The sequence below is a fragment of the Acanthisitta chloris genome, unplaced genomic scaffold (assembly GCF_000695815.1).
Source record: "Acanthisitta chloris isolate BGI_N310 unplaced genomic scaffold, ASM69581v1 scaffold25777, whole genome shotgun sequence".
Lineage (NCBI taxonomy): Eukaryota > Metazoa > Chordata > Aves > Passeriformes > Acanthisittidae > Acanthisitta > Acanthisitta chloris.
In genome coordinates this window covers 18,880-34,910 of record NW_008681881.1, presented here as the reverse complement: position 1 = coordinate 34,910, position 16,031 = coordinate 18,880, and the positions used below count along the sequence as shown (strand labels likewise).

General features: G+C 42.4%; 1 protein-coding gene across 1 annotated transcript in view; it reads left to right on the top strand.

Annotated features, from left to right (window-relative positions):
• The window catches only part of SPATA5 (spermatogenesis associated 5), a gene marked incomplete at its 5' end in the record, with an annotated part of 176,439 nt that extends 160,806 nt beyond the window's left edge, over positions 1-15,633 (top strand). The window contains one exon of the mRNA XM_009078255.1: positions 15,457-15,633. Within this exon, the coding sequence (XP_009076503.1) occupies positions 15,457-15,633 (177 nt within the window). The remainder of the gene's footprint in view (positions 1-15,456) is intronic.
• Between the last annotated feature and the right edge of the window lie 398 nt (positions 15,634-16,031).

The following is a 16,031-nucleotide window of genomic DNA, read 5'->3' as shown; positions in this document are numbered from 1 at the left end:
TATTTAACAAGTTTAGGTGTGAAATGCAGATGGTTTCCACCTTGGAAACAGAAGATTTGTGTGACTGTGAAAAGGAAGAACAGGAGTTTGTAGAAGATTTTTCTGTTAAATATATGCCATGTGGGAGTTTGGGACCCCAGGATGCCACTACTTCTCATAGGTGCTTTGCACATAACCCTCTAGCTGCAACTAGTTTAACTATTTAATGTTAATGCTGTGTTTAAGATCTAAAGCACCAAAGGAATGTGACACACTGGCATTAATCACTTCTCCCCGTTACAAGTGCATAGATTTTAGCATTCATAATTTGATTAAATCCTGCATTAGAAGCTGCTTGTAGTTCTGACAATGGGTAAGTAGGTGCCATCCCCTGAAAGTAGAAAAAGGTCTTGTTTGTTCACTGAACTTGTTGTGCTCATTGATTTACAGCTTCCATTTAGCTTCCAATTATTAAAAGCAGATAAGTGTTGTGGAACATATTTAAGCATGTGCTTTACTTCAGTTGTGCTAACTGACGTCAGAGGAACCCAAAGCAGATGCCTGTGTGCTTTCAGAGATGCTTTCTTGAAACAGGGAGAGAGGAAAAGAGAGAAGTCTCTCCTTCCCTTCTTGGCTTTCCTCTTTTCATGTGTGAGTAACATACTGTGCGTCTGGTTTTGTTTAAATTCAAAGATGGCAAACAACCCCACTCTGTGAAAACTTCCTACTTCTTCCCATCCTTCTTTATGCTTTGGGTTTTTTCCTTCTTGCTATTGATATTTGGGAACCTGCAGAGACAAAGTGATGCAAAACTTGGAGGTCTTAGAGAGGAGTTTCTTCTAGCAGTGTTTGTGTAAAGCCCTGTGGTCCCAGGAAAGCCCCCCAGTTCCACTGCTTGGTTTGCTTTTTTAAACACAGCATGGGCTAATCCTTCATTTGCAGGGGATCTGTCAGGAGAGAGGTAGCAGGGAGATGGATGGGAGAATCTCCCAGCTCATAACAGTTGGTTGAATTGCCTCTTTTACTGAATAACATTCCTGAAGCATGTTCTAATATTTTATAGGTCTCATGAAAGACACAGATACTTGTTGGTAAATTACAAGTCTGTGAACCCAGTAAACCTGTTGGTTCTTCTGAGTCAAGTGTGCTTGATGTTCAGGTGAATTTCATGAGTTTAAATGGCAGTAGCATACCTTACAATAATTCTACCAAAAAAAAAGAGTGTATAAACAGACTCACTTTTTAAAAAGGTAATAAATTGATAACAATTTTGTTTGGGAATTTACTTTTTTTTAAAAATGAAAACACTGAAGCATTTCCTGACACATTTGCAACAGCTAAACAAGATTTGTGTTGAATTCACATGTATATGCAAGTGTTAGGTGGCTGTCTCTGCCAGCAACTCAGTTTGTGTTCTGATAGACCAAACAACACTAAGTGACAGCACTGAAAATAATTTTGCAGAGGGACTCTGTGTCAGGAGCTGCAGTGACAGGACAAGGGGCAATGGGTACAAATCAAAAGAGGGGAAATTTAGGTTAGATATTAGGAAAAAGCTTTTTCCTCTGAGGGTGGTGAGACACTGGCACAGGTTGCCCAGGAAGGTAGTAGATGCCTCAGCCCTAGCAGTGTTCAAGGCCAGGCTGGATGAGCCTTGAGCAACCTGATCTAGTGAGGAGGTGTCCCTGCCCAGGGCAGAGGGTTGGGGCTGGATGATCTGTGAAGTCCATTCCAACCCTTAAAATTCTATGATTCTATGAACTACCCAGGAGTGTACATAGTTGTAGCACTAACAGCTGCATGTCCATCAAAGTTTGGGTTATGTAAATAGGGTTATGTTGACCCTGATAGTGAAGTCTAGTGCTGATGAGAGATTTCAAACCCACCCTTCTGTGTGCAACAATGTAAGCATGAACTTGTGTTGAAGCCATGTAAACTTGATCAGGATCTTCTTTTAATTGAGAAATCATATTACAAAATACATCTGTTCCCAATAGTTTCAAGAAACGCCTTGTGGCAATTAAAGCTATTGCTAGCTCAGAAAGTAGTACCAGGAAGATGTCCAGCACATTTTTAGTGATTTCCCCCTTCTAGGTATATATATACTGTGTTAAAGAGAGGGATCAGCAGTCCATCAAAAGTACATAAATTAAGAAGTCCCTTGGTGGCTGATTTAATAATCTAAGCAGTATGTATTAGCTAAAGGAGAACTGGGAAGTAGCATGTACACTTACTTGCTGTAAGGTTGTCAGGCTGTACTTATTCATAAATCTTGCAAACTGAAAAAACCCACCCTGATAAGATTACCAAGACAAGACAAATTCCAGCCATAAATAGATTTTTGACTTCCTGCTCATCTCTTCTTTCTCCTGCCCTTCGCACTCCACTCGGGTATAACGAGCTGCCAGGGCTGTGCAGCTCCTCCAGGTGAAGGTCAGCTCTTGATATATTTTTGATCATCATGTAAACTTCTCCTGTTAGTATGTGGTCCCCGTTTTAACCTCTTTGCAGATTCCCCCGATTATCCCAAATCACTTTCACATGGAGCTGAGGTTAAGCTTTATTTCTCTTGGCTTGTCCCTTCTGTAGCAGACACTTCGTCTTCACTTTGAAAGGACAAAGCGATGTTCAGCTGCCTGGGCCTGCGCCCAGCATTTGATTTATACATTATTTAATTTCCTTTAGAAAATTGGAAGCAGAACTTTAGGAGTGGAAGTCAGTCCTTTTCATTTGTTTAAGGATCTTTTAGGGCTAATATAATCATCGATAGTAGATGTCAGCATGATCAGGGTGACTTAAGGTAAAGCAAAGAAAATTGAATACCAGGGGAAATTCTTTTGCAGTGAAGAGGGTGCCAAGATTTATAGCTGTGCACAACGTCTGTGGGTTGTGAATTGTGGCATTAAAAAATGAAAATGGAAAGTCGTGGGGGTTTTGAGTGACACATTGGAAACACCTGCCTCCCCTGGCTGCACAGCAGGCTGGGGCAGGAAAGGTTCGCACCCTTTGTGTTACATTTGCAATCCTTTCTTGGACTGTGGGGGCTCTCTGGAACTTAATTCAACCAAGGAGCTAATTCTGCAGGAATTCCTCAGTCTGGAGGTTTGCATTTGGGCTGACTCTGCATTCACTTCTGCAATTAGGTCTGCACATGCCGGTAAGTGACTGCCAAGGCAATTTGAAAATTTCTCATGCAGTGGAGTCAGGAAATTAAAAATTAACTCTGGAAAGGACATCATATAATATTTGGCAGTGTGGTTTGAGTACTGTGTCCACTGAGGGGTGGAAGGTCCTCCTCTTACCAAACCCCCAAAAATAAAAAGTATGAAAGTTGAAATATGTCTTCCATGGGACTTTGAATGATCCACAGCTGAGGGAAATATCGGAAGGGGAGAGGCCTGTGGCATGCATGTGCTTATGGATACAATACGACTTACTTGTGTCCTTTAATTTAGCAAAATAGCATTTAATTACACAGAATAAGAGTCCCACGTTGTTTCAGGCTCTGTGGTGCTACGACTGCTGTTCCTGACATGGTTATGTAGGGCGAAAAAAGTGTTCAGTGCCAGAGTGTTGCTGTGAGGCTATGCCCATTCCACGTCTCAGAGTAGTGAATTTGATTTGTAAGTCACTTGCTAAGTAGGAGTTGCACTTACAGCACGAGGGAGGCTCTCTGTGCTGGCTGTGAACACACAGGTGAGGCACTCAAATGTACCCTTTGGTACACTCACCCTCACAAATTCAGGCTGCTGAGGTAAGTACCAGTTGTGTAGTGTCAAACAAATGAAAGGGAGGAATTAAATCCAACTTCCCTGTGAAATTTCATGAATTTAAAGTTTGCCCATACCACGCAAAGCAAATGACTGATTGCACAGTCTTCCAAACACCATGAAAATCATAAATTTGGTAGCAAATGTTAAGAATATCTCCTGATCTTTAATGTACTGAATAATTACAAAGTGGAGTGAAAATAGCATTTGGGGTCTGGTTCAGTATGGAAAACTGCTTCTGTGGTAGCATCCTTCATTCTTCATGCTGCCTTCATTCTTTTGATCACTTTTACTGGTTTTGGATAGGGGCTAATACTTTCTGTCTGAGCGCTACTGTCTTTGCATCGAACATGAAATGAGTAAACATAACACACAGGGAAGTGGAAAGTTCCCACTTTCTCATGCACATAGGCAATTCCTGAGCAAATGAGTTAATAAAACTCACCTCTTGACTAGGAGCTGGAAACAGTACTAGTTGTAGAAATCTGTGCAAGGAAGACTGAGCAGCATGAGCTAAAGACAGTGTCAGTGTTGCTCAGTAATTAAGGTGTCCTTTATTTACTACCTCTTCCACTCAGCTGCTGTTAGATGCTGTCATCCTTAGCATCCTCCTCTACACCTCTGTGCCATGCAAAGTGGACTGCTAGGTGATCTCTGAGCCTGCTAGATAGGGTAGAATGGCTCCAAGGAGAGCAGTTGTGCTTTATTGTGTAATTATATAACTTGGCAGCACAATTCAGTGTAGTAAAGTATTTATGGAAATCCATGGGAAGGCATATGTGTGCTGCAGGCTCCAGCAAGAGGAGTGCATCCACAGCACTGCAGGTAAGAGGAGCAGATGATCTTTTCCCAGCTTCCCCCCACAGACAACTGCTAGATATTTTGAGGATCCAGGCTTGCATGTTTCTTGTACAGAGGGTTGCAATACAGGCTAAGGGTGCTTTTTGTTCACACTCCTCAGGCAATAGATTTGAAGGATGTTTAGGATGGGTACAACCCTTGATACTGGGTTGGTTTTTTTTTCATTTTGTCCTTTATCTCTTTTGCCCAAAGCCCTTCTAGCCCATGTCTCCTCTCTGCCTTTCTTCTTGCTCCCTGTTGTTGTTCCCTTCATCTTTCTTCCCTCCTTTCTCCCTTTGGACAATTCCCTTGGATACAATTCCTTTCTCTAGTGGTGGAAACTGGGAGGGGGAGCAGATTTTTTTCCCTGACTGAGATTAGGCTCTGGTAGATAAACCAGCCCCTTAGCAGGAGGCAAAAATCCTGATGGTGACTTCAATTCCCAAGTGTTCCTCAAACCTCAGGATCACTTCAGGACAGTCCTACATTGTTTCTTAATGGCTTTTGAGGCTCTTTTAGCTATGGTCCTTAGTTCTGTTACAGTCAGTGTTTCTCAGCTCACTCTTGTGGCATCCTCCTTCAGGCATCATTCCCTCCTCCCTTGATCTCAGCCTCTGCCATGGTGTTGATGCTATCCTGGCAAGTCTTCCTGCTGCCAGGAAAGGTGGGAGACAGCCTCCAGCAGTGGCTGTGAAAATAGTGACTAAAGACAGTCTTCCCCAAAGGTTAAGCACCTATCTAAAGGTGTGATCACTCTCACCCCCCTCTGTCACTGCTGGGAAAAAGGTGAGTGCCTCTCTGCAGGACTCAGATGGCCTGAGGGGCATCCTGGGGACTTGTGGATTTGTGCAGAGGGCCCAGAGCTACTGTGCTTTGATGTAGGCACAAAGGTTTGATGTGGGGAATGGTGAATCTAGAGCACCATGGCCAAGGGGAGCGAATGTCACAAAGCTCTAGGGGCTGAACGCTCTTAAGCGTAAATTTCATACATTTCTGGCCTTGAATTGCTTGAGTATTGTGCTAGTCTGCAACTTAGTAGTTCAGACGCTGTTAATGTTGAAAAGGAAAGCTGCATACAGTGTGGAGAAAGGGGAAGGGAGACTCCTCTGCTTCCCCCTATGCATATTTGCAAAAATGTTAAGGGTATATTTTAAGTGTGAAACATCTTTGTTAAGAGAAATGCAAGTGACCCATTTGCTAAGTCTTCATAGGTTGGAAATTTGCATTACATTGTCTTGCCTAGACAAGGAAGGAGGGGGCAAAACCCAAGAGATCAAGGAGGTTTCCGCAATAACATGGCACAAGCTGAGAAGGAGTTTACGAATATGAAAGAGAAGAAATGGAGGAATTTGCTAAATTAGATCTGTTATCCATGAAGTAGCAGATTTGGATATCCAGAACTCTGGAATTGACTTTCAGACATGACATGGCATGAATTCAGTTTTCTTAGCTGCAGGAGAGCACTCAAATGACAAGTTGTAAAGTTAGCAATGCAAAAGCAGATACCTTTAGTGACTTTCTGTCCCATTAAAATGTACTACTGACATAAATCCTTAACTCAAGGGAATTGTTGGTACACCACTTTTCTTGTTCCTTATATTTATGCCACTCGAGGTTTCATTTCTTGCAATAATCATTTCTTTTCTGGCACAAGCAAAACTTGCATTATAACTTAGGTAAGTTCTTTACCAGCCATTTTGCTTCCTCCTTTAGGTGTAATAACCATACACAAAGGCATTTAGCTGTGGCTAACATAATTGCTTTCTAGGCTTGACTGTCCTCCCAACCACATGCTGCCTCCCTGGAATACAGACATGCAGTTGCCCTCCTCCCTGATTTTTCTGGGAAACATGAGCAGCTGGGTACCATGGGAAGCTCCAAGAGGGAAACTTATACACAGCCTGAAATTCCTCTAGCATTCTGCTGAGAAAATAGATACTCCACAGGAGACATCTCGCACCTTCCAGGAACTGAGACCCCCATACATAAAAGCAAGAGAGCTTCCATTGAGGACATTATTCATCTTGCAATCTAAAGGCCTTGTGTCTTTTCTCCCCAAATGTCTTTTCTCAACCCCTGCCTCAACTCAGGATGTATAAGTAGCCATGCAGAGACCCATACCTCTCTCATATTATGGTAGGATTTGTGTGTTTTCTGTTCAAATTGGTAGAAACACTACGTTTCCAGGAGGTTTGCCATTATTTTTAACTGAGTTTGCTTTTACTGTATTGTACTATGATAGCTCATACATAGGTAACTACAAATATAGTTGCAATTAACCTGCAAGGTAAGATCCAAATCAGGGCAATATTTGCCCCAAAGACAGGATGAAAGGGAGAGTTTAAATAAACCCATGGAAAAAGAACTTTTCCTTCCTGTTTTTTGCTGGGTGGATTCAAAAGCTTAGCTACCTTTAAATGGTGATATAATGTAAGAGAAATGCTGCTGGAGCTGAAAGGAGATGAAAGATAATTCTAGACTGGCTGTGCTCTATTGACCAAAAAAAAATATTTTTCGGGAAGGGAGGGCACTTCTCCCAATTCCTTTTGCAGAATCACTTTTATTTGCCTTGTTTTGATAGGAGTCTGAGGCCTCTGCTGCTCTCCCAGGTTAACCTTGAGAAAGGAAAGGCATGACTTAATTTCCAGTGCAAGAAATAGGGAATATGCTGAATGCATCACCCAACCCTGTAACAGCCTCAAAATCTGAAAAGCAAACAAACAAACGGAACAGCCACTTGACGCCTCCACTCTGATAGGTTTCATAAGGTAAAAGCTGCCAAGGCTGTTTTGTAGGGTGCTTTTTTTTCTAGAGAGAAACTCATGACAACTACAGATAATGATGTCCTCCAAGTCTTCTAGCGTAAATTGTTGAGTTGCATAATTCAATGTGTCTCACTAGGGGCAATCAGCAAAATAGCACTGGCTGTGTGTGCTCAGGTCCTCTGCAGCACCGGCAGACTGCGAGGGAGAACACAGTATTCTCTTAATTACTTTTAATTAAAATGAGTGCCTGCACACACACACACACACACACACACACACACATATAGAAAGACTCTGTTTTTCTAGTGGCTTGGCTTCCTTTTCCTTGTTGAAGGGAAGAAGTTAAACTTTCTCATTAAATGTTTATATAAAAATGAAATAATTCTGAGGTTAACCAGAAATGCAGCTTAATCTTGTATAGAAACGTGTGTGATTTTTTTATCATTATTTTTTTTAGTTGCACAAATATAGCTGAAACTTGAAGTTGGCAGAGAGTGCTGTTTAAAAATATTCAGTCCCAGCATGTAAAAACTCGTTTTGTTATGGAATTCCTTTATGAAAGGTGTAGCTATGCCATGTCTCTGCCAAAGTGATGGGAGCCATATCGACAGAGAGTGTCTTGGAAAATAGCTACATTTTGGGCTTGTAGTTGCAGAAATTAAATTGGAATTTACATGTTTTATATATTGCTTGGAAGGATACCACATCTAGTAATATGTTTTAAGAGAGTGGAAGGGAGAAAAAAGAAAGCTTGCAGATGGAGTCGGAGCTTCGCTCTGTTAGAACATGTCGGGATGAGCAGAGGTATGTGTGATGACACTTAGCATGTACCACTGAAATCTCTGGTTTATTCTCTTTAGCTGTCATCATGTGCTCTAGTTATGATACATATGCTTCAGTTTGGCTACATACCTCATCTTTACCTTCTCTGGGTGTGTTTAAGCTTAGTGTTAAGAGCTACTGATACACGTGATACTGTCTGCTGCTCAGGCACAACCCATGCTCAGTTTTTGGTAGTGTAAGAGCAGTTAAACACTGCATTTTGCAGTCTCTCTGTCTCATTAATTGTTGCCATGAGGCCGTTGGCCTGCAAGAGCAATGGCCAGTTGTCTGGCTGAGCCCCAGACTCTGTGGCACCAGGTGACTGCAGCAGGTAGATGAGGTGAATCTGAAGCCTATCCCTCCTGGTGGAGGGCAGGAGGGAACAGAAGAGGGACTTAATCCCTGCTGTGGTGTCCCAAGGCAGTTGTGGCCACCATAGGAAGGGATGAGTGGGAACCATCGTCCTGGTCAGATGTATTCAGGTGACACAACAGCTTTATGTCCCTGTGCAGCATCTCAGGTAAGCTGTAGACACCCACATGGTCACATGCATGTCAAGCCACAAAATTGCACAAATAAGCAAATGTTATATTAGACAGTGAAGATTTGAGGGAGAGTGAACTACGATCATAGAATCATAGAATCAGCTGGGTTGGAAAAGAGCTCCAAGATCATCAAGTCCAACCCTAGCATGGTTACTAGACCATGGCACTAAGTGCCACATCCAGTCTCATCTTGAAAACCTCTAGGGACAGTGAATCCACCACCTCCTTGGGCATCCCATTCCAGTGCTTGATTACTTTCTCCATACAAGATTTCTTCCTAATATTTAACCTAAACCTCCCCTGGCAGAGCTTGAGTCTGTGCCCTCTTGTCCTCCTGCTGGTTGCCTGGGAGAAGAGACCAACCCCCACCTGACTCCAACCTCCTGTCAGGGAGTTGTAGCTTACAGGAATCAGTAAAGGAGCTGGGTTTGTTCAATTACATTTCCTTAATTTCTCATAAAAGCAATCAGGAATAGCAGAGATCATTTGCTCAGAGACATAGGATACACATAATCATAGAATCACAGAATGGTTGGGGTTGGAAGGGATCCTAAAGACCATCTAGTTCCAAGCCCCCTGCCATGGGCAGGGACACCTTCCACTGGCCCAGGTTGCCCCAAAAAATATTACCTGTACTTTTAATTTAAGAATTTAAAAGATGCTGCTTCATCAGTACAGACCTGTTTGAAAGTAGATGATCCAATGTCTGCTCATACTGCTTATCTCTTTAATAAACAAAGAAGAAAGAAGTCTGTATTTTTATAAAAAACAGTAATTATAGCCTATCACTGCAGAGGGTGGTTGCAATATGAACTCATCTGTTCCAAGGCATTGGTCATAAATACAGAACCATATAGATGTAAGTGCTTTAACTAGAGGAAAACTAATAACATTTTAAAACAGCTGCTTAGAGATCAGAGAAGCCTCTGTCTCACTGGGGCACTTGTGTGGCCTGTGAGGGCCTTGCACACTTTAGTTGGGAAAATTTTATGGAGCAACAATCATATACTAAGTAAATTCACTCCAAAGCTCCAGTGGTAGGTTCAGTACATGAATCTGAGGAGCAAATGGATACTGTAGGAAAAGCTTTATCATTTTCTGGTTAGACTAGATCGTTTTCCATTTGCAAAATGTCCCCATCGCTGGAAGTGTTCAAGGACAGGTTTAACAGGGCATTGAGCAGCCTCATCTAATGGAAGGTGTCCCTGCCCATGGCAAAGGGGTTGAAACTAGATGATCTTTAAGGTCCCTTTCAACCTAAACCTTTCTATGATTCTATGATCCATCCGATTTAAATCTACAGGTTATAGAACTGAGCAGTCTGAAGGGATGCACATACAGGGGTGACTCTTTATCTTTCAAAGATTCAATCAAAATTTATTACAGGGTGACCAATTAGTTCAAAATATTGGAAGCTTTTTCTTCTATGCAGAACAAGTTTTGTAGTGATCTGTAAGAATTGCTCTTTGAAGAGAAGAGAGAAAAGGAATTTTATCTTGTGCTTTCCTGTTTCATACATGAAACAGGAAAGTTGAAACACAAGAGGTGTACTAAATTTAAGCCTTTTTAAAATACATCAAAAACTCTATCTCTCAGCAGTTAAGACTCTTCTCCAGTTTAGCCCATTTTAAAGAAAAAATATATTTGTGACTTCTTAAAATAGCATTTTTATCTGTAAATGTCTTCTGTTGTACAAAAGCATTAACTAGGGCAGGCCTCCCCAGCAGCTCTCCACTCCTGGAGAGGAGTCCTCTTGCTGTGCTTCCCACCCCTCCCATGCTGGCTGGTACTCGTCGGATCCCCCCGTGAGCCAATCTCAATACCCCAGCAGAAAGCTAAGGCTTTTTTTTCCCCTGGATTAGTTTTCTGATGGTCTGGTGCATTGAATCAGCTAATGAAAGGGGCAGCTTAGCGCCGGAGCCGGCGCAGAGCCGGTGGGAGCCTGCGGCCGGCAGCGGGTGGTGCCTGCACAAAGGGGAAGGGGAAAGAGGAGCCGTGGGGTCCCACACTCTGGGCAGGAGTGACCTGCTGCGGGTGGCACAAACCCCGAGGTGTTTACCATCTCTGCCCAGCGCTGCACTGAGCCTCCTACAAATCCCTTGCAGGAAGTTGTGCGCTGCTGGAGGCGCATTGAATTGAGAGATCTGTGTTGATTTTAGTATACAGTCAGCAACCTTTCCCAGCTACTCTCTGCTATGGAGCATCTTCTCCTGGTTTGTTTTGCGTGGCCTGTGAGGGCCTTGCACACTGTAGTTGGGAAAATTTTATGGAGCAGCAATCACACACTAAGTAATTCACTGCAAAGCTCCTGTGGTAGGTTCAGTTCATGAATCTGAGGAGTGAATGTATAGTGTAGGAAAAACATTATGCTAATATACTGTATTATTTTCTGGCTAGAATAGATTGTTGTCCATATGCAAAATGTCCAAATGTATAATTGTATATTTTGCATGGAGAAGTTGTGGTTGCCCCATCCCTCTAGAAGTGTCCATGGATGTCTTTGGAAAGGCATCCATGCCCATTTCCTTATTCAGGTGACAGCTGTGGGTCCTGAGAGCTTTCTGACTGCCCCAGTTTTGTGGGGATAAGACTATCACTCTCTGTGGAGCAGCCTCTGACGCTGGGGTAGGAGGAGGTGCCTGATGCGGGCAGGAATTCGCCCGAGTGAGAAACAGATGTCCTGACCCAGGAGTTATTCATGTCTTTTTAAAATGCCATGTATGAAGCTTTTATCTCTCCTTAACTGAGCAGGGAAGCAAGCTCCCCAGACCTCGGCCCAGCCTCCCTTTGAGGCTGCCTGGCGGGCGGGCACCGCATGGGCGCACAGCCGCGCAGGTACCTCTCATCCAGGAAGCTCCCCAATTTGTGCTATTCACAACCCGCAGGGTACTATTCTGTTTCCAGGCTCCTAATCCCTCTTACACACAATCCCTTACAACTTTAACTGGCGGGGTGGAGGAGCAAGTTAAAAAGGAAGGAAAAAGGAAAATGAAACACAATGTACAGCCAGGCCGTGGCTGCCAGTTACGGCGCACACAATCGACACCAGCTGCAGCCCAATTAAACCCGACATTCACAGGTGTTCCCAGCACACTCGGCGCTAACAAAACCACTTTCTTGAAAATACCTAAGGCTTTAACACAGAAGCTGGTTTCTTTTTTTTTTTCTTTTTTTTTTTTTTTTTTAAAGATTCTTTAAAGCTATTTAGAGCACTTTAAATACAAAGAAGCTGAAAAGGACTTTCAGTGCACTGGAAAGAGTTGGTGCTTAATGCCAGAATGGGGGAGAATTCTGCTGAGCTGAATCAGCCAGTGTAACCATTGGTTTCAGGAGAAAGATGGGTTATGCTGAATGCTGTTTATTCAGGGAACAGTAACTGGCACTGGGCATTTTACTGTTTCTCGGGAGTGAGATGGGGAAGGAGGGAATGGCTAGGTGTAAATCCATTTCTTTTGGGGACTCATCGTTGTTTGCCCCATAGCCGTGAGCTTGTGTGTGGCTTTGCTTCTTACTGATCTGTGTGTGTGTGGTTCACTTCGCAAATTTAGATCCTACTTCCCTCCCAGCACAGCTTGATACTGTTATCTTTTTTACTTTGAAGCAGGATTCTATATTAGTTGTTTATTTTCTGATCTTAAAGCACTCCCTAAGATAAATCCTGGTTTTCATACATGAATTCAGAAGTATTCCCGTGCTAAGAGAGGACTGCAGACAGCAGGCAATTGCATAGGCCATTCATTTGCTCTCATGCCATTGAAAATGAGAATTCTCTTTGTTAAACTTTCATAATTATAATAATAATCAAACTAGGGGATATTGTGGTACTCATAGATTCAATAGCATTCAGCCCCACCTCGCTGGCTCTTCACTGATGCATTAGCACCCACACCTCAGTAGTTATTGCTTGATTACCCGGTGCCTGGTCTGTTTAATCACTGTGGTTTCTGACAATCACTTCATGTCTTCATTACTGCCTTAGCAGTTGGTGCTGAAAGCCACTCTGTATTCAGATGCAGTCACAATATCTATTTTGTCTTTCAATGCAGCAGTTTTGCCTTTGGAACAGGGCTAGAGTATTATTCCTATTCCTCACAACACACAGAGATCCAAAAGACTGTGCTTATATTTGTCTTTTGTTGTATACTGAAAAGGTAAAAATAGAGGTAGGCAGAGGCTCTTCATGCTGCTAAATGCAATGGAGAAAAAAGAAAATCACCCAATTTCAAATTCATAAGTATTAAAGCTAAACTGGATATTGTCACTCAGGAAAAGATGCTGGAGGCAGTGTGGATAATTTTCGGGGAAAAATCATCCGGGCACTAATACAATTATAGGAAAGGAACTGCAAACAACCCAAGGGCACTTTTATGCCTTGGTGCCCTGCATGGTTTCAGCCCCTCAGCAGAGAGAGGGTAGGGCAGAACTAGCCAAGACAACATAGCAGATGGGAGGAAGGTTGGACAAGTTCTACAGGAACAAGGACTGAATCACTGAGGACTCTTCAGCTTGCAAAGACTTGACTGAAGGGGATGAGATAAAATTCTCTGAAATCATCATCGATGGTATGGGGTAGGTGAATGGGGAACAACAGATGAATCACTGTTCTCATAACAGGGACTAGGAGGCACTTGCTGAAATTACCAGGGCTAATACAAACAAACGTGCTTTTTATATAAGGCATGATTAGACCATGGCACTCGATACAGGATGATGTTGACGCCAAAGGAGAAATGTTTTAAGAAAGTAATTGGAGAAGTTTGTTGAGGATAGGTTCATTGCAAGGTTTCAAGGCTTTAAAACTGATGATCTGGGTTAGCCCCTCCTGCTGCCTTCCCTCTTTGCCTCACTTGACCCAATCTATAGAAATGGCATTTAAAATCCCTTCAGTTTCTCCATCTGGTAAGAAATGTCCCAGTGTGACTGTGGCAAGAAAACTCCATGAAAAAACAGTGACCTTAGCCCAGTAACGTGGCCGATTTCACCAGATGAATTCACTCTCGTGTCACTGTGGCTACACTACTACTTGTGTTTGCTTTCCACGAGTGATTTAGCGTTAACCAGCTAGTGAGAATACTTGTGAGGACTTTATTTTTTCAAGTTTGCATTCTTGAACAAAGCAAAATAATCAAACTTGCCTTGTTGAATCTCTTACCTCAGAAACCTGATGCTCTGGGTTAGCCAAGGAATGGAAACAACACTGTGTGACTCTGACCAGATGGGAGGGCCCAAATTTTCAACGCTGTGCCATAACGCCTGCTGTTTATTACTCAGTAGTACAGGAAAGATTTAGTCCACAAAAGTTCCAAGTGCAGCCAGGGGGAGGAAGAACAATAATTCATGCCTTAAAATTCTTTCCTCATCCCTTAAAAACAGCTAAAATGCTTTTGAGAAGCCAAAAATCATCAGTTTTCTGGTGTTTTTTCACATCTAGTCATTTTCAGTTATCACAGAAATTAAGGTTCAGTTTCTAAGAGTAAAAATATAACAAAAAGAATCCTTTGGAGGTTAATTACCATCACTGTCACTGCTAGTGTTGGCAGAGCACAGAGAAAACATGAGAGCATCATCAGAACAATCAGCTTATGGACGAATTTTCTTTAAGCAGCTTAATATTCCTGTTAGGGATGGGGAAGTCGTCACACTGTCTGCTTAGGGAAAAACCTGCATGGAAAGACCAAGGTCCCTCCATTAACTTTCTAGATGATGTATTACTTATCTCTGCAAGAAACTGGTGCACTACCTCTCAGCTCTGCTTCCACGTTTAGCTGTCTCTGAAGTCCTGAAAAGCATTAAAATGCGTAACAGCAGTGTTTAGCTTCGCTGCTCATTAGAGCAGCACAGAACTAATAGTAATATTGTTGTAACTTGACAAAGCCATCTAAATCCATGCATGTTTTCTTGTGAAAGCTTCCTAAACATGCTGGTAAATCCCCTAAAAAGCTACTAAACGGCTTTGGCAACCATTAGCAGAGCATATAAGCGGGGGAACTCCTTTCAGTAAGTGAACAAACAGAGAAAATATGCTGAATAGCTGGACAAATGTGTTTCAGCTGGCTCTTTCATTTACAGATATAAGGGAGCAGTCAATATCAATCACTGTTTTCCCTGTTGCACTGGAAATCACAATATCTCTTTTCATTCCACAAGCTCCTTTCACCACAGCAATGTGTCTTTAGAGTGACACTGGCATCAGTCTGTTTCCGCTGTCTGAAGTCCAGAGAGCTTAAAAACACATTGCAGGGTATGAGACCTTAGCCCTCCTCCCCTTCCACACACCCCTCTCCTTCGAGCCTTCCTTTTGGAATTAATTGTTTTTACTTCTTTCCCAGTGTAAAGCTGAGAAAGAAAAGTGCCTGCAGAGCCTGGGAATATCTGCTCTTGCACTTTGGGGACCAAGAAATGTATGGCTGGTGGTTGGGGTTTGAATTTATCAGGTGTTGCAGGGAGTTTTAACACAAGGTAATATGATTAGAGAGTTAATTTGCAACATGCTGTAATATGAAATGTAATGGTACTGCGGTTTGGATTTTGAGCTATATCCTGTTTCTTGGATGTCCTAATTGCCCGCAACCTCATTTATTACCAACAAAAAAGTTGGAAAAACTCTCCTTGTGAATATCTGGCATTTGGAGTAATTTGATGTTCTTGTGTTCACTTTCTTTCTTTCAGGTACTACATTTCATCATCATCACCATAATAATAATAAGTGGTTGTTTTTTTGTTGTTTCTTTTCAGATAACAGCAGTGTGTAGAGAAGCAGCCCTTCTAGCCCTTCAGGAAGACATCCATGCCAAATCCATCATGGGACGGCACTTTCGGGACGCGCTGACTGTGGTGACCCCAAGGATTCCTGATTCACTAATCCAGTTTTATGCAGATTATCAGCAGCAGAGTGGACTGCACACGCTTTGAAAGGCAAATTAATACATACCCCATTCACAATGTGAATAGCAAATTTCCTTTGGAAAGCTGTCAGAAGCCAAAGAATTTTGTATTGTGAGCGAGTGGAGTGTCTGAAGTTAACTGCAATGCAGAATTGTTGTAATAAATGCGCATGTGGAAGTTTTGAGTGTTTTAGATATGGTACAAAACTTTGTATTTTACCACTTCAGTGGTATAACCTGCATTTTAGAGGTAGTAAGATTGCTGGTTTAGGTCAGTTTATCTGAGTGTATATCCATATATCAAACCAAATGATCAGATTCTGAATCCTTGGTCCTAAAGACAGAAGCAACTAGAGCCATTACTGTCTTCATTTATTCCTGCCTCAGCCAAAATTTAATCCCAGGGACCATCCCAGTGAGGTGCAG